The 25,068-nt window shown below is 38.7% G+C and overlaps 1 protein-coding gene across 2 annotated transcripts; it reads left to right on the top strand.

Moving 5' to 3' along the window:
* The first annotated feature begins 278 nt into the window (after window positions 1-278).
* On the top strand, window positions 279-20,521 carry LOC122968260 (calcium/calmodulin-dependent protein kinase kinase 2-like). Of its 2 annotated transcripts, XM_044333325.1 has the most exons (17): window positions 279-635; window positions 6,642-6,939; window positions 7,361-7,702; window positions 9,194-9,241; window positions 10,191-10,244; window positions 11,698-11,749; window positions 11,916-12,049; window positions 12,390-12,426; window positions 12,606-12,627; window positions 12,775-12,863; window positions 14,073-14,272; window positions 14,498-14,551; window positions 14,658-14,731; window positions 14,968-15,055; window positions 15,604-15,735; window positions 16,311-16,414; window positions 17,604-20,521. In XM_044333325.1, the coding sequence occupies exons 2-17, from the start codon at window positions 6,709-6,711 to the stop codon at window positions 17,674-17,676; spliced, it is 1,734 nt and encodes a 577-aa protein (XP_044189260.1). In that variant the 5' UTR covers window positions 279-635; window positions 6,642-6,708; the 3' UTR covers window positions 17,677-20,521. The 2 variants fall into 2 exon arrangements, with proteins under 2 accessions (XP_044189260.1, XP_044189261.1); XM_044333326.1 differs by lacking the exon at window positions 9,194-9,241.
* The last annotated feature ends 4,547 nt before the right edge of the window (window positions 20,522-25,068 follow it).

Here is a 25,068-nt window from a genome sequence, read left to right as displayed (position 1 = left end):
AGCATGGATAAACAGGATGACAAAATTATAATAGATTTATAATATACACAGTATCTATAATCTCATCTGTCTCTCACAAGCCTCCCAACTAAGTGAAAGTAGAACTATATGCCAAATTAACGGAACATGCCTTTAAACTTTGGCATCAAGCTGTTTTCAACAAAATTACCAACAGAACATTTCAACAAAAAAGAAAAATAGTTTAACAAGGATGCTTTCCGTTTTAATTCTAGGCTGCAACTCTCCAGTACACCACGAGGGGGAGCCAGCCCGCCACAAAGTGCTTGTAGTAGAAATTCCCAAGAACCATGAAGTGTTTTATTTCGAGCTCGTCAGATAAACTCAAAAGGGAAACAAAGGCAGCTTAAACCTCCTCCGCAGATGTTGGGTGTTGCGAAGCGTGTTGCTAAAACGACTAAATGACCAGACTCGCTCGTTTTCCAACACTTCCTCGACGTATAACACGGGACCTGCGTGCTCAGCTGGATTGGTTCATCATCACAACATCGGTTATCAGTCTGCTGCCTGCCTGCTCTCCGTTTCACAAACAGCTAGCTAGCTGTTGTACTCACCGCGGCTGAAGGAGGACAGGGGGCTCCACTATTCTGACTTGTAGGCCTAAGTAACACGTCAAGGTAAGCTTATATTTCCTACAGTAGATGTTTAGTTTTTGTTTCGGGCGTCTTTTGGCGCTTTCACAGTCGCACTACTTAGCATCCTTGACTCCTGCCCAACCAACATCTGTATCTTGACAGATGAGGCAGCTGCTAACGTTAGCCGGGACCTCACACGACGGCAACACTCGTTTCTTCTGTGAGACTGAGATAACGTGTATAACAAAGGCGTTTAATCGTTTCTAATGTTAACAGTCAAAAAGTCAATAATTTCTCCAGTTATGAGTGTAGATGAGCTGTTACTGTAAAGGGGGGGGAAAGCTGGAGCTTGTTATGACAGTTGAGCGTAACAGAATATGTAGATGTTAACGGTCATTTGTATTTCTGGACAGATAACGTCAGAAAAAGTCTTGGTCTGATGGTTTGATTGCATCAGCTTTTGAGGCAGATGCTCATACTGGTGTTGTTGTACTGGTCATTAATTTAAATGTTATTCTGTGTCGCTTTTTAAGAATCCAAAGTTGTATTAACATGTGCATATTATATTTATATATGTGTTATACATCATATATGTATTAACATGTACATATCGGCCTGTAGGCAACCCTAATATTATTTCTTTTCCCTTTGTGTTGAGGCTTTTGAAATGTAATTGGACCATTATTGAAATCACAAGTAGAGGTGCACTGATACTGATATTGGATATCGGTTCCATATTGACTCAAATAGCTGCCTTACCCACAGTGAGGCATATATCTTGTTAATTAAACATTGGTATCAAATCGGTACTCTGTATCGCCCAATGCCCAGATATGGGTATTGGGGCTGAAAAAGTCAGACCGGTGCATCCCTAATCATAAATTAACATACTGTGCATTCACTTATGATTTTAACAGTGGTAAGCAGTTGAAAAACTCACTTACAAAATTCTTGATTAAAATTGATGCAAATACTACAAGGTTAAAGTTGTGTATTATACTATATACTATATATATTATACTATAACAGACTTGATTGAAATGCACAACTCTTTGTTTTTGATGGTGATCAAATGGAGTATAAGTACTGTTTATTGAGTTGGAGAATTGAAAACACTTTCCATATGGTCTGTGTTGATAGAATGGGCCACATCAGCCTTTTTAAGAAAGTGCATTATTCAGTTAAAACTGTTTGGAAGGAATTATGTCAACTAGAACTGTAACGATGAGTCTATGAATCAACATGTCAGTCAACAAAATCACTTTGATAACTGCTTGATCGTTCAAGTTATTATTTTAGCGAAATAGCCAAACACTTGACAGTTCCAACTTGTCAAATGTAAGTAATAGTTTTTCTACTTTTAAAGCAAATTGAAGATGTCTTCTAAGGCTCTGAGATACTGATATGGGCATTTTGTTGATGATTAATCGAGAAGATAATCCTTAGGTGCAACCCTAATATCAGCTGTGTTTTTGTTGTTGATTCAGGAATGATAATGGGTGAAAAAAATCCATCTGTGGTGTATTTTGGAATTAAATATCATGTCTGCCAATCAAATATTTCAGATTCTCATTAATATTCAGCAACGACTGTGTCAAAACACTGCAATAAAGTTGGTCGAGGACGCTCATCCCTCCATTTACAGGAGCTTATCTCTTCCACGGCTCCGCAGATCGCTGTCAGGGTCGCCCTGTTGATCTTTTAATGATGCTGGGGGAGCCTCCTCGGCTCCAGATGGCCCTGCGTTATACTTGTATGTCTGTGCGATTGTGTCTGTGTTGTTATTAATGCTGTACATGACTTGGACCCCCCGCAGGCTCTGATAAGTCCTCTCTCCCCCTCCCCTCCCGCCCAGATAGTGAAGGTCAAGTCACGTGACTTTTGTTATGATAAGAGGCGCAGTTCGGCATCTGGAGCTTGACAGCATCTGTTGGTGTTTCACGAAGCTCAAATCTAACTGTTTGTTCTTGATCAAGTTGCTGTGATCATGAGGGATCAGGGAAGTTGAGGGCTTTAGCCAGCAGTTCAGTTATACATAATATTTAGTATCTTTTCTTCTGACTATAGAGACCACCAAGGGCAGAAGCTTTTTTTACGCTAGTGAGTTGCTTAGCTGTGTTAGCATGAATGTCTAGCAAGGACACATTTGATATTTCATGTCTTTTCGTTAAAGCTTGAATATGTCATTAGCTTGTGTCCAATCCCCCTTAATTTGAGGTGGTGGGTGAGGCATTTTCATTGATTAACATAACCTGTGAGTTAGTTAGAAGCTTTCTCAGATCTAAGGTAAAGATTTCTGATGAGTGCCTGTCTAACAGTAGTTTCAGAAACTCACTTCCCAAATAATGGCTGTCGACACTGAAACATTTGACAACTCGGCTTACATTCATCTTTTTGTCAATTTCTCATGCTGCTGTAAATCCTGCCAGCCAGACAACGATTGCTGACACTACACCACCAAAGACACAATGAACCAGGTGCTAATTTCCGAACCCTGCTGGGCCGCGAATGAGATTTTCAATGATATTGTGTGTGCTGCTATATATGGTAATGGTGTAGACACTGCACAAAAAAAACCTCTTCATGTCAGTGGAAACAGGCTTTGATATGTGCCTTTCCATTTATCTGAGATCAAAGTAGGTCAGGCTTGGTAAGTTGCCTCTCTTCTCTGGATATAAAAAGCCGGAGCTGGTGCATTGCGAGTTTCATCCAGGGTCATGTCTCTATTTATTAAGTGGAGGCTGAGTCCACTTATCAGGACACATTGTGGTAGTTTGATGGCAGTGACACTGTGTGTTAAAAGTCAAATAGGATCTCAAGAGCTTCTTTTTTTAGCAGAATGAAACAAGGATCATTTTATTTGGACAATAAAGGCTCCAGCTGTGTCTGCTTTTAAGAATCGTCAGGGAATCTCAGAGGTCATACAGGCCAGGTATGTTAGACAGGCTTTGAGGAGGAGAATGCTTCTGCCAGAGATTGCCAGTAAGCCCAGCCTTCGCAATGAACACTTCTTTCTCTCTGTTGTGAGTTTACATCACTACATATATATATGGGCTGGCAGAGAGGCCACCCGGAGTGGGTGTCTCTTCCCACACACAGTCCTCACTCTGAACTTGGCTGGAGCTCCCACTGTCTTGTTTTCTTACGGCTTCCCTTTGTTTTCCTGTATCTGTAAGGTTTACTCGGCTCCCACACACCGACAGTGCCACAATCCTGTCAAAGCCATGACGGAAACCAAGAACATCTCTCTCTCTCTCTCTCCCTCCTTCTCTTTCCGTTCCTCTCACAGATAATGAACAGATAATAAGCTGAGTGGACTCGGAGATGGAAATGGCCCTCTTGAAAAACATGCAAAAAAGATTTTGGTTAGATGCTATTCAGATAATAATTAACCATGTTGCATAACTGACATCAAAAGCAGACTGAACTGTTGCTTTTATAGACCCATCAAATCTGTCCACTTAGAGATGAAGTTTGCGATACTAGACGTGTTTGTGTGCATTAATTAGCACTTAACAGAATGTGTGGAACAAGTCCAGGCTTCATGGATGTTTCGTATGGAGAGAGCTGTTTCTACTTATGTTTCAGAGCTAGTTAACAGCATCTCTGATTATTTCTCCCACACCCTTTCATTACACCCACAACTTGATTCATGCTGGCCAGTCAAGACTGTGCTCCAGCTGTGGTGAAAAGATAATTAAACCTTAGTTAGAAGTACATATAAATATATATACTGTATGTATATTATATTTTGTTATAGGATTTATGCCAGTTGCAAGTTATTCTTGGCTTAAAAAAAATACAGTTGTCCTATTTTTTTTGGTTTATCTTGACTCATACTGGACTGTTGCATTTAGTCAGATCAGTTTTCTGCATGGCTACAAAAACAAACCAAAAAAACAAACAGAAACTGGGAAGTGGGTATTGAAATAATAATGAGAGTACATACTCAAGGTAGACTAGGTTGTTCTTTCTACATGTATATCTTATCTTCAGAAAATTGTACACTTATGCAACGGTTATTACAATGAACACGTCACATAAGAATTGTGTGCTCTGTCAGTAGAACTGGTGTAAACAAGAAAATTGCAGCTCTTTTAAAACAGTATTGAAGCTACTGGCAGCTTGTATGTTATTACAATTGATAGTTGTTGATGTTTGTGAACACTGTAATAAGCATGTATAGATTTGGACCTTGCAACTCCATCAGGGTAATCCAAATTATTGTTTGCTATGTGTAAGTAGTTTCTACATTATGCATTTAGGTTTATTAATTTGGCAGACAGTTTTGTACAAAGCAATGTACAAATGAGGTACAATTCAAGCAACAGTACATCAAGTAAGTGCTGCAACACTCACTTCCATGTTCCACCTGACAAAGTGCCACAAGGTTGTAGGTGCATGAAGTAAGACGTAAACGCAGTAAGTTGAAGTAACAGTAAGACTAGTCGTTGTTCATATCATAGTGAACGAGAAGGTTATAAACCTGGGGGAATTCAAGAGGGTTGAATGACCGCCCTATGAGCTACGACTCAAACCGAAGGGTTTACCCGAAGGGTGGGGTGGACAGGAGGATTCGATGGTTCACCACATCAAAGGCTGCCAATAGATCCAGCAAGATGAGAACTGATGACTGGGCATCAAATAATGACTTCGGTATGAATTTCATGCTCCATAACTTTGAATTCGAAAGGTGGTTGCGAGACTGACCTGTAGTTCTCGACAGCTTTTTTTGCTACGGGGTAACCTAAGCCTGGTTAAACGTTGTAGGGAATAAAAACAAAGTCAGAATGCATGAATCAGGTGCATGATTGTGGGCATGATTGTGGGTGAGATGGCTTGAAAGAGCATCGAGGGAATAGAGTCCAGAAGACGATTGTTGGGACAGCTAAAGAGTAGACATTTGGACACATCTTCTTCAGTGAAAATGCAGGAGGAGATACACTGCTCTTGGGTGGTTCTGTGAATTGTCCATTGATTGCAGCCACCATGTCAGAGCACACTGTAAAAGAAGTATGCAGAGGCGTCAGCTGTGAGAGACACGGCTGGTAGAGGAGGCTCTTGAAAGTGGAAAATAATTTTGTAGTGTCTGTAGCAGAGCTGATCTTTGGCAGCTGTTATGCTGGAGGCAAAGGATGATAGAAAAGACTGATACACCCACTGAGGTCAGTGAGTTCTCTGATGTATGCCATTTTCTCTCAGCACCTCTCAGACTGGTTATACTGGTATGATAAACTTTTATGAGACTGCAGGTATCATCAGATAGCCAGGGTCAGAATGAGATTGCATGAGCAGAGCAGAGACTGTCCAGACAAGAGCTTAGTGTGGAGCAGAATGCATTTGTTGCATCATTTACCACGATTAAGTGCTCAGGGTTGGTAAAGTGGAAATGACCAATGTGATGAAGGGTTGCACAGGGTTGCAGAGATTGCGTCGGACAGAGACGTCTGCTTGTGATCTTTAGGAAGTTCAGGGAGGGACAACTGAATGAAGCAATGGTTGGACACATGAAAAAGGAAGATGAAAGTGGAGAGGTTATCTGTCATGCAGTTTCATGTGAGAAAGAGGTCCAACTGTTTACCAGCCGTACAGACTGTTTACGTGGTGTATTAGCCCAGATGTTGCTCTAATGTTGTTGTTGTTGTACCTAACTCGGGTGTGTCAGTAGGCAGATGTTGCCTCTAAAAGTGAACGGTTTATCGGATTATCCAAAAAATCCGCGTAACGTACATTAACATAAAAACAAAGAGCTGTCTTTGTTTAGATGGCTGATTCAAATCAAAATCATTGGTTGATAACATTCCTAGCAAAGGAAATATTACTGTCATTAGAAGATTTAAAGAGTTACAAGAATAGTAGTCTTATTTTAGGCCAGCCAGTTAAGGGGAGCACTGTCCAGATAAATCAGAAAGTACTCTTTCTGTCACTTTTCTCTGTAGCAGTAGTTTGTACCCCTTAAGGTCTCCGCGTGTTAACAGATCATCAGATGTCTGAAAGGCCAGCATGTGTTCTCTACATGCGTTTTCTTATTCTCTGGTTTGCTTTTAGGCACCATTCCCCTCCAGAGGTTCCCGTCTGATGGAGCAGTGGTTGTTTGTCTTTGTGAAGAGGCACCATGTTTCCTTGTCACGTAACCCCCTGGCCCTCTGCTGAGCCGCCGGCCTCCTGCGGCAGCCATGCACCCCCAGCGCAGCCCTCGCAACCCCTTCCTGATCTGCTGTGCAGCTGTCCGGCTCCACCTTTGAACACCCACTCCGAGACGCCCTCCCCAGACCCCATGGAGTCCGTCATCGTGGTCACAGAGTACGAACCCAGCAGGCCACCTGGAGAGGCTGGGGAGGAGGAGGTAAGATGAAACACACCCAGGTAACACTATATGTACCAAAGATGTAACCTAATTGGACATTTGGGTCTCTACTGAATGAAATGATTCCTTTTTTAAAATTTCAGACTTATCAACTCAACAATTTGTAGTTTGTTGATGATGAGAATGAGTAAAATTGGTCTAAACAGTCTCAAGAAAAATGTAGGTTTATTGTATATTGTATATTGTCTTGTTAATACAAAAAGGAATGGAGGAAAAATTGCATTAAATAACACTAATGCCTTGAATTGAAATGAGAAATGTGGAAAATAGGCACAAACTGCATTGTCTTATATTATCTTATATATTATTATAAAGTTGATACAGACAAATACTACATATTGACCATTATGTCAACATGCAATAGGGGAAATAAACCTGATTTAAATGTGTCACATCTCAGGTAGAAGACATGGACAGCTCGGAGACGCCTGAGCCAGCTTCCTCCGTGGCGGCACCTTTCCGTACTCCATCCTGCGACCTGCTGTCCCACACAGTTGGCCGGCAAAAGGCTCTTCTACCCGAAAGCCAAGAGCAAAGGGGGAGATTAAATCTGTCAGACAGGAAACTGTCTCTGCAGGAGCGCTCGCAAACTGCAACATCACCCTGCAACTCCCCAGGACTCAACGGGCGCTATATTTACCCATCATTACCCTACTCTCCCATCACATCACCCCACTCTTCTCCCCGCTTGCCCCGCCGGCCCACCGTGGAGTCCCATAGTGTTTCCATCACTGATCTCCAGGTATGTTCAAGCCTTGACGCTAACAAGGTTATAGTCATAGGTGTTATATGATGAAATGTTTTAAAGCCTTCTTTGGAGGTCATTGTGCGGCTTACAACTGTTAGTCTGGACAAAATAAATACTGCTAACATAAAATAATGCTGAAATTGCTCTTTGAACCAGAATAACCACATCAGTTTCGTTTGTCAGTAATCAATCAGATGACCAAGAAATCCCAGGAAATCAGCTAATACGAGGTTACAGCCAGTGTAATTATAATTATGATTATATAATTAACTGTCTCTGCACCATCTGAGCAGTGTTTTTCCTTAAGGATTGTGTGTTGCATAAAGAATTACACATGATTAAACAAATTAACTTACGTTCACACAGAGCCAGGCTGTTACAGAGATGCCCCTTCTGGAACATCTGTTAGGTATTAAAATATCGCACTTGCCTGAAAAAAAGCAGAACTACATGTGCATTTGTCTTAAAAGCAGCAACACACCGGTAAAGACTGAGCTTTGTGGATGCAGAGGTAAGGTTTTACAGTGGCAGTAGATAGTAGCTGTAATCCCTGTTAACACATAAAGTAGATGCAGAAACCTGTAGATGTTACGTACTGTGTGTAAAAAAAATCTCTCAGGGCAACAGCCTGCAGATTTAGAGCACATTTTTGTGTTCACAATATCAAACATTGTAGATATAAATAAAAATTGACATAAAGGTGAATTTAATTGTCAATGTAATTCCACTTTCACATCACACTTTTACTTCCTCTGCACTTTTCTCACACTGTCAAACCCGTGACTACACTTTTTGAACTTGCAAAGAATTTTAAATGTTTTATTGTTTTTAACCTCATGCTCTTCTGATCATCCAGTTGAGAGACAAACATTCAAATACACTACATTTAGAAATGTATATTCTTGAGGGGCTGGTTAGTCAGCACATCTCTTGTCGGTCGTATGAATCATTCTTCGTAGGCTGGGTTCAGTTTGTTCACAGCAGTGTCTGTGTTCCCATCGGTTATTGTTTTAAAACTGTTCAGGATATACGTCAATACTGCCACACATCCTACCTCTAGAATCCCAGAAATGCTACAAGATTGGCAGATAGGATTACTGCCAAAAAATTAGGTGACAGAGTTGTTGTTTGGGATGTACATTTACCTTTGAGTTCTGCTCTGATTAACTGTAAACCTGGATTTATTAAGGTGGATCTTTTACTTGAAATGTAGCTTACAAAATGACAAACTGAACTGGTGCTAAGAGTGCAGAGCACTGCACTTCTGTGCATTTGTTGAAAATGGGAAATCTGAAAAAAGAAAAATCATCTGAAAGAAAATTTAATGGGCAGGATTTTATTCGGCGCTCTTAGCAAAAGCAGATTTTCTCAGAACGCTCATGATGTATTTAGGGTATCTAACTGCTGAAACAGCTGATGTGATTTCATTTGAAAAGAAACCCTTTTCTCGTCCTCTCTTTTCTCTTTTTCTTCCCTCTCTACAAGGACTGTGTTCAACTCAACCAGTACAAGCTAAAAGACGAGATTGGAAAGGTACCATCAGAGACAGCACACTGATTGCTCCCTTTCACTGACTCTTCCATTTGCTTCTCCCTTCCGCCTACTGCATGTCTGTCAAGTAGCGCACATCATCAAGGACACGCAGTAACCGTCTCTGATATCCTCCTCTCCCGGCTGTCCTCATTTCCCAAACTCTGTGTAAACTACCAGGCCATGGGAGAGTTGGAAGATGGATGAGAGGCTGGTATAAATAGCGCTCTCTAAGGGTTGAGCGAGGCTTAGTGGATATGAGCGTGTGTGTGTGTGTGTGAGTGGGTGTATTTGTATGCACGTTTTTAGATGTGGGTTTATTGAAGACAGAATATGCGTGTCTGTGTGTATTTTTTGCATGTATCAAGATATATTAATACATTTGGTAGATGCAGGATTGTCGGAGAGGCTCCTTTTATCAGATCATCTTTGGGACTACAGGAAGAGCTCTGTGATGCCTCTCCAATCTGCTCCCCCAGCAGGAACTGATCCCACTCGCTCACTCTCCCTCTCTCTCTCTCACGCTCTGTTTGTTTTTGTGCATGAATTTGTGCACACAGGCTACTAATTGGGCCTAGTTTTTATTCTGAATATCCTCTGTGTGTGTGTGTGTGTGTGTGTGTGTGTGTGTGTGTGTGGGCAGGGGGAGCTTGATAGCATAAACCAGATCCAGTTTCCTTAATTAGCCTGAAATCAAAAAAAATGAAAGAGAGAGGGAGAGAGGATTTGAATTTCTCTGTTCTCTCTTTGAAGCAGCTGGTACTCTTTCAGTGTACACTGTCAGCCTACTCGCTTCCCTCTTGTGCATGTGTTTGTGTATTTGTTCCTGTGCGTATTACTATTTATTTCGTTTGCTTTGCACAGAGTGTGATATATATATATTTTTTTTTTCACATGAAGAATTTTAAGCTGCTCCATCTCACTTTATTGGCTCCTGTTCTCTTTTTCTTAGGGCTCCTATGGTGTCGTCAAGCTAGCTTACAACGAAGACGACAACACATACTATGTGAGTCCTTCACGCGCACACACACATACACACAAACACAGATGTGATTTTTCTTCCCAACCATTAACCCTGTCTTTTGTTCCTCTCACTTCACTCTCATTCCTTCCCACTTGTCACAAACACATCCCACATACACATAGACAAACCTCATAATAATCGAGCTTCCTTGTCACATTTATCGCCGCGATTTTATATGAAAGCTCCGCGTATGAAAACGTCTCCAGTTAATTATGCCTCACCAAGCACTGTAATAACACATCAGCTCAAGCTTTTTTGTTTGCTGTTCGCGATTATTGCTGCAATTCTCATTAAGCTGCGTGATCCTGACAGACATTGACATGGAGATTATTTTAATAATTCTCCCGAGTGACAAAGCCCACATGTCACATGCAGCGATTATATCATTGCCGTAATAACTGAGGGCATAGAGGCTATTAAAAAAAAGTCTGTTCCTTCAAACAGGGAAAACATCCACCAAACAATGTAGCTGTTCAACACCGCCTCGATGGCTGTCATCAACGTTATTGTTCAAGAAATTGTCAGGCGGATCTCTGACTAGATAAACATCTGCATTGCATGAATATGGGCTATCCAGGTACTTGCTGGGTACCATTTACTTTCACATGACATTCGAATCATTTCAAACATTTTACAGCCACGTGCAGAAAACAGCTAAACTTGTGTAACTGTCCATGACAAACATCCTACAAACCATGCAGTTTAATTTAGCAACTATTATTCCTTAAAATATAATTTTCACAGACCAGGTAGTGTAGAAGAAATACTAGTTTCTGTAGCGCTGATATACACTGTATTTGTCATGCATGCGTTACATATGTCCTTAAATGTTCTATCAAGCAACAATGCAAATTTCTATTTTGTGTCTTAATCTCAAAATCAAATGAGTGAAGATTGTATGACAAGATGCAGTCAAGTCACTTTTATTTATATAGCCCAAAATCCAAAAATTGTCTCAAGGTAGATATTGTCTCAAGTATATTTTATAAGTTACTGCTAAACATAATAATTAGTGCATTTAGATCATTTAAAGACAGTGATGAGACAGTGTAGATTACTTGCTTGCTTGCGTTTGAGTCATTTTACACCAGGGTCGGCAGCAAGAACAGCCAACATCTTCTTTTGTAAGTCTAGCTTTTATAATCTTTTGTCCTGATGATGCTGATCTGTCTTAGTAATCACAAACACACACGATGGATGATCAAGGTGAGGGGAGATCTTTGTAGACGCTAGGATATTCTAGGTGTTTGAGTGGGTGATTGTCAGATATGCATCACTTCACTCCGTTGTATCTTTCTCTTCTTTTTTTTTTTTGTCGACTTTTCTGTTTCTGTCATCTGTTCTCTGGATCTCTTGCCCACTTGGCTCTCCCACTCCCTCTCCCGCTTTCTCTAATCCCCCCTTGTCCCAATCCATCTCCCTTTCTCTCCTGTAGGCGATGAAGGTGTTGTCCAAGAAGAGGCTGATGAGGCAGGCAGGTTTCCCACGTAAGTCTGCAGCCAGGGACAGATGGTTAACACAGCAGAGAGCACAGTATCTTATAATGCTCCAGTACTAAAACCCATCCTACTGACTTTGGTCTCTCTCCTCTGTACTTTCCACCCTTCCCTCACCTGTTATCCACCTACATTGTTCCTTTTTTCCCTCTGTCAGGGAGACCTCCCCCTCGTGGAGCCAGAGCAGTCCCTGAAGGCCCCCCTCAGCCCAAAGGACCCTTGGAGCGGGTCTATCAGGAGATTGCCATTCTGAAAAAGCTAGACCATCCTAATGTAGTCAAACTAGTAGAGGTGAGTGCTGTTAAAACGTATCTTTTGGCTATTTTAATTTCGTTTTAGCCTGAGATTTCCCTGAACACATTTTAAACAGAGATGTGTGTCATGATACCTGTGATGTCTTCAAAAATCAAAGGTTGTTCGATGGCTTTGAACTCATGTATTCATGTTAAAATCACAGAAATCAATCTATGTGCAATTATTCCAGGATGGAGGAGTATTTATTCTTATTGCATACAAAAGATGAAGACCCTTTGTGTGTGTGTGTGTGTGTGTGTGTGTGTGTGTGTGTGTGTGTGTGTGTGTGTGTGTGTGTGATTACACTCATTTCTATCTCTTTGTGATTCGGTGCCAGGTTTTGGATGACCCCAGCGAGGACCATCTGTACATGGGTACGTTGCAGCCAGACAGTCATCCTTCAGAACCACACACACACACACACACACACACAAACACAGTCATGCATGAAGCAGGCATAAAAGAAGGATAAACTCATTTTAGGATTTATTGTTTTTTAGTTTGTTTGTATCTCAGTAACCGAAATGTTTCATCATCTGTGTTTCTATCACAGTGTTTGAGCTGGTCAAGCAAGGGTAAGCTAAGCCTCTATTATAGTTATGATTGTAACACTGGAATGAGCTCAATCTCATTAGTTATGATAGCTAATTGAATTTGTGTGTGTGTGTCTGCGTGTGTGTGTGTGTGTGTATACCTGTTTATGCGTCCTCGTGTGTATTCAGGGCTGTGATGGAGGTGCCGACAGATAAACCTTTCAGCGAGGACCAGGCTCGCTTTTTCTTCCAGGATCTGCTCAGGGGAATCGAGTATTGTGAGTCTTCCAAAAAACCCTCCAGTCATCCTTCCACCCAGCATGTGACTGTATTATATAATGTTAAGAAGGGAGCGATTAGGGACCCTCTTAGATGATTTGTTACATATCTCTGGCCCACGACCAGATACAGAAATGATACAGATACGTTTGTAACAATACAGCACTCTGTGATTCAAAGCTGATTCAACTGCAATTAAATTTCCCTCATTTTTTTATTTCAAGCACTGAATCCGAAATGCGGTAGATAATTATTGTAATAGTATGAAATGATCCAATCGAGGTTTTTAAAATTCATGATGTTATGCCTGACACTTTTCAATTCAACCTTAACCTTCTTGTGAAAAAAACAAACATTACTTTTAGCAATACACATAATTACCTCTTCAAAATTAAACTATTTTATTGCGAATCAGCTTTAATACACAATAATATCCCATAATTAGGCTTTCATGCCTTTTCTATGTCCCCAATTGAGATAAAGTTGTATTATATACAGAATTTTGAGTGTCTAAATTAATAGTTTATATAATTGTAGTATCAAGGTGAAGCTCTTATGTATCTAGATCTGTCCTCGTCCTACAATTCTACCATTTACACAAGTCCTTTGTGCTGTTCTTGACTCTAGCCACCCACAAGGCTCATTTCACATCATCTCAGCTCTTAATGCATTTCAGCGCGGGAGAAGAGGTTTTTGCACAGTGTCGTCTAGGAGACTAGCGCTGAGGGGAAGGAGAGGGAGGGCTCTGCAACAGGGACACTGAAATAGTCAGAACCAAATTTGTTCTCATTACAAGTAATCATAACTAAAGAAAGGCTCGCCTGTTTGAAGTCACAGTGCAGGTGGTGTGGTTAAGAAATACCACACACATTGCTGTTTTTTGTTTTTCACATCTTAAGCAGGAACTGTAGGTGTGATCCTCTCTGTTGATGGAGGAAATTGTCGACATGTTTATCCGATTTCTTGTCCAATTGCATCGCCAGGTGGATTCCTTCATGTGGCTCCAAGCCGTTTTTAATTTATTCCATCTAGCAATGCACTGCTTTGTTCAATATTAAAAATTCAAATAAGGTGAAAATGTTATTTTAAGACCCTCCCCCTCTCAATCCAGACTTGGGTGTGGTGTAGTAGAGAAAATTCATTGTCTCAGAATCGCACAAATAAAAGGACCTTGTTGCTGTAATAATAAATATTTTCTATTTCAACAGTACATTACCAGAGGATCATCCACAGAGACATCAAACCCTCTAATCTGTTGGTGGGAGAAGATGGACACATCAAGATAGCAGACTTTGGAGTCAGTAACCAGTTTGAAGGGGCTGATGCCCTCCTGACAAGCACGGTGGGAACACCTGCTTTCCTTGCCCCCGAAGCACTCTCTGAGACCAGAAAGAACTTCTCTGGAAAGGTACTGATGGTTAAGTAGTGCCCTCTGGAGATGATTTTCAGAAATGCAAGGACCTTTGCTTTTTTGATAGTTTTCATAGTATCCCATTGTAATTCACTATACTAGTCAGTTTTCATGTGTTTTTTTTGGGAGCAATTTTTTTTCTGTGCAATGGTGGATTTCAACCACCATAAACTGAAGAAACCATTCCAAAACATACTCTATCATGTTTTTTTAATCATGTAGGCTTTGGATGTCTGGGCCATGGGAGTGACGCTTTATTGCTTCGTCTTTGGAGTGGTGAGTCTGTGCTTTGGCAAAAAAAAAAAGTTCGTTTTTTTTGTTTTAGAGTTTCTCCTGAATGACAATCTACTGATCTTCTTTATTTGAAATCTTTTATTCACAGTGTCCATTCATGGATGAGCGCATCATCGCTCTTCATCAGAAAATCAAGACACAACCAGTGGAGTTACCTGAACAGTCAGTTTTACTCTGCCAATCATCCTGTGTCAAAAGGATATTACTGTCCAGTGGCTGTTGTTTATTTAATGAAAAACAGATAAATAGCTGCTTGATAAATCTACACATTGAATAGGCATTTTACTTGCTCCATATTTAGTTATCAATTTATTAATACTTCGTTTTATTTTTCGGTTTACAGGCTGTTAGATAAGATGTAATTTAATCTGTACCTATGATTCTTGTTGTCTTAACAGCGCTCACATATCTGATGATCTCAAAGATTTGTTGCTGAAAATGCTGGACAAGAATCCAGAGACCAGAATATCAATCCCACAGATTAAGGTAAACACTTTTTTTCAGTTGAATTGCTAGTTTCTATAATTGTTTTCATTTACACGTTTGATATTGCACAGACAAGTATGTGTGAACGGGTCTGTTGTCGCTGTACATGAAGCTGTCTGCATGGTGATACTGAAATAATGTTCTGTGGTGCAATATAAACTGAATCCAGATGTTGAAATGCTGCTTAGCTTTAGTTAGCTTCAGAGCCTCGACTATAAAGACTTATGGCCAATCTGTTTTTGGAAAAAGCTGGCTGCCCATCAATAAGTGGTTTACGATGTGAAGATACTGTAATCTGTATCTTGTACATGATGACTACAGGATGTTGTGAATGCTAAATGATGATTGAGTGTTGTTATATAGTAGTCAGTGTATGATATAGCTGTATATAATGCTCTATTTTTATAATGGTAGTATAATAGGCCAGTGTGCAGCATAAATAGTTAAATTCATCTTCTTAAGCTTTGTATCAGTTCTATAAAATGTGTCTTGTGAATCAGAATGAAAGATGTATAAAACTCCTTTGTTCTTCTCATGCCCGTGTCTAGGTGCACCCATGGGTGACAAGGCACGGTGCTGAGCCCCTCCCTCTAGAGGATGACAACTGTTGTATGCTGATTGAGGTGACGGAGGAGGAAGTGGAGAATTCTGTTAAACACATCCCAAGCCTGGCGACAGTGGTGAGTTTACGAGCTTGTTTCTGACTCACAAAAAACACAAACTAATGAACGTCACAGACACGCCGGAGTCTAATTAGTTTTTGCTTCTGCTGTCATTAAGAGAAATATCACCAATGGGTACAGTTCAGTCATTTCAGCCTCCCCGAGAGATGCATGAAAACATCGTCGGATGTAACCTTTTAAGACACAACTGAGAATGTCAGGAGCAAAGGAATGACTAATTCTTGTATATTTGTATTAGTACAAAGGATATGTTTCAAGTTCTTCACATTCACTACACTACTTGATTGTCTCTCTGCACTTTGTACCAGAGGAGATGTATGACTCATTTATTCTTCTGAGTTTATTTTCATTAGTTAAAATAATAAATGCCAAATGTTTCAAAAGATAAGAAAGTTTTGCATGAATACAGCAGACCTATTTGTGATGTACTTTCATTAAGTATTTATTTTATCATTACTGCATCATTGTTTTACATTACAACATAGTTGAGAATCAAAGTTAAGCTTTTCTTCTTAACATTTCTGAGCATAATGTTTTGGTTTTGTGTATTGTTGTTCACTATTCTTCTACAGATCCTAGTGAGAACTATGCTGAGGAAGCGCTCCTTCGGGAACCCCTTTGACTGGGGCCGTAAAGAAGACCGCAGCAGTTTGTGCGCTCCGGGACAAACGCTCACGTAAGGATTGTTTACAGAAACACTACAGATGTAAACTCAAGTTTAAAAGCTTTCGCAGTAATTGGTGTCAAAATACTTGTAACAGTATGCTGTCACTACCATATTCTCACTTGTAGCTCCTCTAATACTCGGATGACATCTGTATAGCCGGCTAATGTTCGTCAAGTAGACAGGTGTTATTATTTCTCTCCTCCTCCTCCTCCTCCTCCTGCCCTGCAGGAAAGGCAGAGCAGGCAGTGTGAGATAGTGCTACATTCATTGTAACTAAAGAAGGTAAATAAGTTTATGAGTGTGCCGGTTCTTGACTGGTGCAGTGCTGACTACGGTGGTAGAGAGAGAGAGTGTAGGTGTACATTTAGACCCCTGGCGTTATGTAAGCAGCTGTATTTTCCCACTATGGCTCTAATGGTTTAATACTCAAGTTTGTAAATGAGCCTGTGCTAGTTTATAGGTGATTGGCCATTTTCGGGAATGTTGTGAATCTACAGTACCTGCAAACGGGAATTTAATGTATATTTTATGTCTGTGTGTGCTTTTGGCTCTGTGTAATTATAAACTATATTACAAGGGGTGGACAAAATATCACAAACACATGCACAGTCTAATGCAATCCAGTTTTAGTTGACACTGTGTTGGAGAGGTGTTGATTGAGCTCTGTAGTAACACTTGAGGCTGCAGTTTGTGTTGTTGTGTTGATTGGCATTATATTATAAGTGTTATATTGTATATTTTAGCCAAATACAACACCACCACACTTGTAAACATGTAACCTCAATGAAAATATGCATGGATGAATCAATGCCTCTCTGACACAGTCAAAACAAAAGTATCCACACTCATCATGAGTTCATCGTGAGCCCAGATCATACATCTCTCTTCATTTAATCCTTTGCATGATAATTAATATCTTTCTGTGTCTCTTATTGACACAAATGATTAAGTTCTTTAATATAACTTTTTCCCCCTTTTTATTTATTTTCTCAAGTTTCCCTTTATGTGTGATTTTTACTATATAAAGAAAAACAGCCCAACAGCTTGCTAGGTTTTTAATGCCTTGCATTACTGTATGTAACAATTTAACATGCTTCAGTTCCTAAACTGAGTTTAACAGTAGCTTATTTCTCCTCACAGTGATATAGGATTGACAGCAGGCCCACAGAAGTGCTCTAACTAATGCTGTGTTACTTAGGAAACAGCAGAGTGGTGATGGCATGAGGAGTATGGACCTGCCCTACGTGGGAGAAGATGAGGCTCTTTCCTGATGCAGAGGGTTTATTATGCACGCTGGTATCTGCCAGCCTGCAACCACACAGCACGACACCCCTTTACTCACAGTTTTTTACTGTCAGCCTACACCTACGTACGTTTCCTGGGAGGTGGACAAGTTTGGCGAACACAGGAAAAAAAAGGGATATATTAAGGATGTAAGACACTTTGACAACCATTTTAAAGCTTTTATTGCATTCTGTACTCTTGCAAGGCTCAGTTTGGGGTTTTGGGACTTCTTTGACGTGGAAAATTTCTAGGAGAAGATCCTCCTGACTCTTGAACCTGTCTTCAGACCTTCTTACCCAACGCACTCTCCTCCCCTTTATCTTGTATGCATTTATAGTCCTAGCATGCTCTGTCTCAGGCTTCAATTGTATAGTTTTGTGTTTAATCGTAGTTTAGCCACTTGTGTTTCTCCTTCTCTTTACTTGACAATTCTTTCAGGTATACAGGGCATGGGAACAGAGGGTGGTGGTGGTGTATGCGGAGGGAGGGTTGCGTAAGTCAGTGAGTCAGTCTCCACCATCACCTCGACATTCTCTTTAGTAGAGCAGGTTTCTTGACAATGATTGTCTGGTTCACTCTGCCTCAGAGTGGCAGTGCCCAGTTTTGTAACATATTTTCAAGTGAAGAATCTGTACAGTTTTCCCAAAATGTAAAAAAAAGGGGAGTGATAAAATGTTTACTTCATTGAATGCATGTGTTTACTTTCCCAGTGCAAACACTGTATAAGCTATTTAAACATCTGCACGCTCATAGAGAGAACTGTTTGATGCAATTTTTCTTCTTTTCAGTCTTACCACTGGCATTTTTATTAAGTCTCCCATTTACTATTACAATAGAAAGCTTTAAAAACAGTCGATATAGTGATTTGTGAACAATCATAAAGTTCTTCATTACTGCATACAAGGTACTATAGGAAAAAATGGGATTTAATTCTTTTGCAAAGCTAGTGCTTCTGGTGAATCTTTAAGTGAATTTTTATGTGTTTGTTATAATGAATTCATTACAATTTGAGTAATGGAGGTACTGATCTACCAAATGCATATATGAGAAAAACAGAATGTGTTGGTGCAAAATTATTCTGTAGCCATTGCCTGCAATGGTTAAAATAGTTTTTTTTAATTATTATTTATTTCATAAAGTGCAAATCGACAAACAAGATTATGTGTCGCAATTATGAGGAACATGTTTCAAATATGTCATATGTTTGTCTCACTTCTCAGAGTGGATGTTCATATGTAGGCTGAAAACGGAAAGCGATGACTATTGAACCTCAAGTTAAAATTGTGAATGTTCTTATTTGTTTTACTTGTTTTGTATTTTAAGAGGCACTGGCATTATTTTAAAACCGCACATTTTCACAACACCAAAAACTTAATTATGTATAATTTTGTAAAGTATAGTAATTTAAAGAAAACAAACCTTTAATCTATTTGTCCGCTGTTGAATAATTAGAGCTGGCTACCCAAGTAAGTGTTGAGATGGAAGCATAGTGCAGCTGCAGACTTTTTGTACAAATCTATGCATGACATATCTATAGAAGTGTTGAAATTTAAAAAACGTGTCATCTTTTGGGAGGAGTAGGCCACTCTGCAAATATTTCTAATGAATTATAAAGTACTTTTGCTTTTGTATTTATTCTAGTGTTTCATTTTAAATATGATCCCAAAGTAAATTAGCATTTTTCCACTTTTGTTCCTTTTGTTTACCCTTCATTTGCTTTTTTTCCGTGTTCTCAAAGATGTTAGTATAGATTAAGTCACTGGATGTGTCTCTAGTTAACATAGAATATTGACACAATATTGATTATAACATGTAATGCTTCCACACACTAATTACTTCAGCACTTAAGTGTTGAATGTATGAGAAAGGGACTTTGTTTTTTTACTTACTACTTGCATGTCACTCTGAACTGTACGTCTGTATTTTTTTTTAAAAGACTAGTACTATGCATATATGTGTCTTTCTCTGTATAGTGCAATGGTACACCCTGTCAGATTGTCACATACAGCGTGCACACTCAGTGGCTGGATGAGGAGGGATGTATGTGGTTGACTTATTCTAATTTATTTTTGCTTGCCCAATGAAAGATGTAATTCAGTTGTGCTCTCCAGTGAAGAGCGCAGCACGTATACAGACCTCCTGGCTTTAGATTTCCATGAAATTATTGTACTTTACTTTTGAAGGATATTCCCTCAATGATAATAGCCGATGATCTTCTAATGCCCATGATTTTAGACTGGAAATTGATTGCAGGAACGCTTCAATTTGTGTTATACTGTAAAATGTTCAACATGCTTTTCACACATTTATGACAGACTTTGCATTCTGACATACTGTAAGTTGCTATAAACTAATTGTTATTTTAGATGAAGTAAAAAGTTTTTATCTTGAGTACAATAAGACACATACTTCTCCTTTGGTGTGAGTATTTTGCCCTCCGTGACCAATATGGATGAAATGAAGGACAGTTTGTGACTGAATGCAGGGTGACAATGCAAGCCACAGAAAAGATGTATGATAAATATTTTATACATACAATATTTAAACTGGTAGTTTATTTCAATAGTCTTTGCCCATTCTTATTAGAAGGGTCAGGCTTAGTGATAAACCTTTATTGTTCACATGATTTTACATTCTGTAGTGTAATTTATTTTTATTAAGAGCTTTTGGGGGCTCTTTTCTTCTAAATGCATGCCAACATACTGAACACATACCACTGTATTGTCATAGCATGAGAGGTCATTGACAACAAAATGGGACCTTTAAATGAATTATTCTATACATACTGTATCTTGTTCATCATTTGAATAAAATATTATTGCCTTTCTGTAATGCTTTTTGGTCTGAATGGTTTTTGTTAACAGTCTCAGCTTTGTGTTTACTGTTGCAGAAACAGACCACTAGTGTGTGCTGTGCACCATAACATCTCTGAACCTGTAGGCTACTCTTCAGAGCAGCTGACAGCAACAAATGTACAATTTCTACATCTGCATATTTTTTCAACAGCTACAGATACAATTCTCTTAAAATGTCTTCCCACTATTTGTACATTTCCCACTTTGCCTGAAACATTTATGCACGACTTGTTAATTAGTCACAACAGTTATTTGAAAAAGTATTTTGTTGTGCTTAGTATATTGTTTGACGTTACTTAAATTTGGGCTTACTTAAGATGACACATCTGCATTTGAATGCAGAAGCTAATATTCTAGTGTCTTAAACTGCAGTTACTCTAAATTGCCACAAGATGCTGATGTTATGTAAACTCTGACTAAAAGAACTCTAGAGCTGCAACTACTAGTTGATTAATCGATCAGTCGCTATTAAATTAATCGCCAACTATTTTAATAACTATTTAACTATTAACTGTTATAAAAATTGTTTGTCATTCTTTAAGAAAAGAAAGTCTAAATTCTCTGGTTCCACCTTCTCAAATGTGAATATTTTCTGGTTGGGACAAAAGAAGACATTTGAGGATATCATCTTGGGCTTTGAGAAACAGTGATCAACATTTCTCACCATTTTCTGATATTTTATAGATCAAACAACTGATTGATTAATCGAGAAAATAAAAAGTGAAAATAGTTGTTAGTTGCAGCTTTAAAACAATCATTCAATTGTAAAGATACCAACGCCAAAGCACTATGCAAGAAAAAAAAAATTGACCTTATCATCATGTGTCAGACAAGAAGAGATTAGGACCTCTCCCTCATTTCACAAGTAATTTTCTATTAAAGGAGAAATGCTGTTGAAATGATGTTTAAAGGTCACTTACCTAAACATGTTTCAGGAGTTTGGGGGCATGAAATGTTTGAAAATCTGCTTTTTAAAAAACAGAACAAAGGCATTTACATTGTCGTTCATAGTAATAATGCAAAATAATATTTGAACTACTGTAAACGTCTGTATTCCCAATGTCCATGTAGAAAATATTTCAATATAAAAAGGACATCTGAGGACAATAGAGTTCAATATTACAAGTTGATAACTTTTTGTTTTCTTAAGAGAGAGTTCAAATAGTTCTGTCATTCATATAGAAATAATGAATAGGTCTGGCTTACCAAATCAATCTAGGGCCTAGACAGTGATAGTTATCCATGAGCTTTTTCTTAATTTTCCACTCTGATGATATCAAGTTCACCTCTGAAGTTGCACTGAAGCCTCATTACAAAAACATGATATTAATTTTATTTGTCTCTCATGGCCTTTGTGTTGCCTTAGTTTCACATAGACATATTTTAAAATATGTCAACATAAGGCCTTCAGCCTCCAAACTTCAACGTTTCACACATTTTGAGAAATAAAGTGTCACACTGACCTCTTGTGCTAATTGTATGGCATTGCAGTTAATCTGTCCATATGAGAGGACTCAGGCAGGAATGACTAATAACTGGTTCTCAATTCATTTGAAAGCTTACATGTTCCTTTATATATATATATAAGAATACATATATAAGAAAACAAAATCTGGCTTAAGTACATGAGGTTTTAGGCTGGCCTAGTTGAGATTTATGCTCTGATTAATATTATATTAAGAAAAAAACAGGGCAAAATCATGTCTGCGTGATGTCATTGTAAAAACATTTTGAATGCTGATACTGAAACAGCATTTCATAAGAAACAAGATGGAGTTAAAAAAGAGTATCAGCCATTTTGCGTACATTAATATAAAAACATCAGCATAAAAGGGCCAGTTTGTAATTGGTCAAGACTCTGGGGCTGCAACCTTTAACAAATTCAGCTCACTGCAGAACAATGAAATGTTTGTCATATAAGGTATAGTGTAAATGCAGTTCAGAGGCTATTTCAGGTCCTGAACTGGTGTGTTATTCCCCCCGCTGGAGTTCATAAAGGAACCTAATGCCCCACATCAGCAAATAAGAAGTGCTGATTGTGAAGGATCTGAGCCTTCAGTCATCATTCTCGGTTAATTGTTTACCTGCTGGAGGCTGCCAGAGGTAAGAAAAGAACAAAAATGCATTCAAACAATAAAACAAAGGGTTTGCTCAGCGTTCTGTAAAGCTGCATGCTTAGACCTTCAGCAGGTGAGATTTTTTTTTAGTGGTATCTTTTTCTTCCATTCCCGCCCATTTCCCCTCTTAAGTATTTGTACTCTGTTCTTTAAAGCTGGCTGCAATCTCTGGTTTCCAAACAGAGAGATCATACCACAGTTTAAAGGAATACAGTAAAGAGCAAAAGAACCTTTCAATTAGTAGCAGAAGGAAACAAAATTATCTTGCTGCCAATACTTGGAAATTTTAAACAATTTGAATGCTACAAAAAAGGAGAAAGGAGAAAGAACTCAAATGAGACATGATGTCAGTCATAAAAACAAAAGTTTTTGTAGAAAGAATATGAGTCACCTCTGAATAGAGGTGAGAATACAAATGAACAATGTGCACCATCTCTTAGTATTTCTTCATGTATTTCTGTAGCAAAGCAAGACTTGGAGATCAAGACATGTACCTCTTATTCTTTTTCAAGAATAAAAAAAATCACAAAATAATTATTAATTTAAAAATCATCATATAATTATAGAGACAATCAATTTGTAGGGAATTGCCAAATGATTTGGAAGGTATTGAATCACTTTCAGATGGTTGTTAAGTAATTATAGGGCTGAATTAGAGGAAACTATGGTTTGTGTGCCAAAAGCATTATATGCCTGTTTAAGATCAATATGGTTGTTGACAGTTCAAATGTCATCTTTATAGCTGTGTAAAGAATGAATAATTGAGACTTTACAAACATCCTAACACTTTCAACAAGGTACTCAGTTGGAGGAATGACCCTCATAAAGCTGCAATCCCAAAACAAACAATGAAATTACACACAATCTCAATATCCTTACTAACCATATTGATACCAGATGGGGAATTCTTAAGTCAGCTTGCCTAAATCATATTTGAAATACTGAATCTAATCCATTATGAGGATGTGATGTAGTGCAACACAAACTTGATTATTATGAACTACACAATAGAAAAAGGCCCAGTGTTTGATTTGGGCACAGTGCCCTTTCTGTCTAAATGTCAAATAGTCCATGTTTGAATTTAGACCATGTGGATTTTCTATATGGAATTCAGGCATCTTTGTTATTCTGAAAATGTTAATCACATATTTGGCAGATTTGAACAATACTTGCTTGCTTTTTTTCAGGCATAAATCTTCACTAACACACATGTGACACCCTCAACTGCCTGTAACATATATCAAACACACCCTTTGTAATTAGGTGGGATATTTAAACAACCATTGCCCTACCCACTCCTTTAGTTTGACACACAGCCTTGCTGAACTGCAAATAAGCTAACTCTGCTGTGAAACTTGCTTTCCCTGCTTTTCATTTGACCTGTGTACTGACCCCTTGCTGACCACAGGCTGAGTTCATTTCATCACCTGTCATGTGAAATGAAAATATCAGCAGAAAGAACAGAGAATCAAATGACCTTCAGAATAATTGTAGTATCATTTCTAGACCTCTAATCATCTATGGTTGCCTTTAGTTCTGCTAATATTTTTAAGTGTTAAATATGTTTTACTAGAAACCCAGTTTACATAGGCAAGTACTTAGATATAGTAAATTATGTACTGAAATTTACTCAGGAGATGTATTGTTTGTATCTCCATTTATCTCCTTTGTCCAGTGGTGGGAAGTAACTAAGTACATTTACTCAAGTACTGCGCTTAAGTACAATTTTGAGGTACTTGTACCTTACTTGAGTATTTCCATTTGATACTACTTTATACTTCCACTCGTCTACTTTCTACTCTATCACATTTATGGATAATATAACAAGCTTTTAAAATACAACACATTGTTAAAGATTAAACAAGTGGTTTCCAACCTTTTTGGCTTTTGATATCTTACATAAAGCAGTGTGTAGTCGGGTCACATTTCAGATGTCTATGAGTTGTTAACAGCTCCACCAAATAGTGATTTTTCCCTCTAAACTTCTCACTTGGTTTCATTTCAATAAATGTTCAAATGATCCAATATTTCACCAAAAATCAAAGATGAGAGAAAAAGTCCAAAACCTGAAAACGATAAAAACAAACAAACAAACAAAAAAACCCCCCTGAAAATAGATTTGTTTATCAGAACTCCTCTCCCATTAATCATCTCACGACCCCTCAGATTTATCTGGTGACCGTTTATAGGGGCCCTACCCCTAGGTTAGGAACTACTGGACTAAACTAGCTAACTGTATATAAAGTAGTTGAAACTAGCTCCACCTCCAGCAACTACAACAGTAACATGCTGCTCTAACACTGATGCTTCAGTATTAATAATCTAATGATGTCATATATAATAATATATCAGTCACAGGGACCAAACCACTACTTTTAATGCAATACTTTAAACACATTTTGCTGCC

This window comes from Thunnus albacares, chromosome 18 (assembly GCF_914725855.1).
Source record: "Thunnus albacares chromosome 18, fThuAlb1.1, whole genome shotgun sequence".
Lineage (NCBI taxonomy): Eukaryota > Metazoa > Chordata > Actinopteri > Scombriformes > Scombridae > Thunnus > Thunnus albacares.
This window is presented reverse-complemented; position numbering and strand designations above follow the sequence as displayed.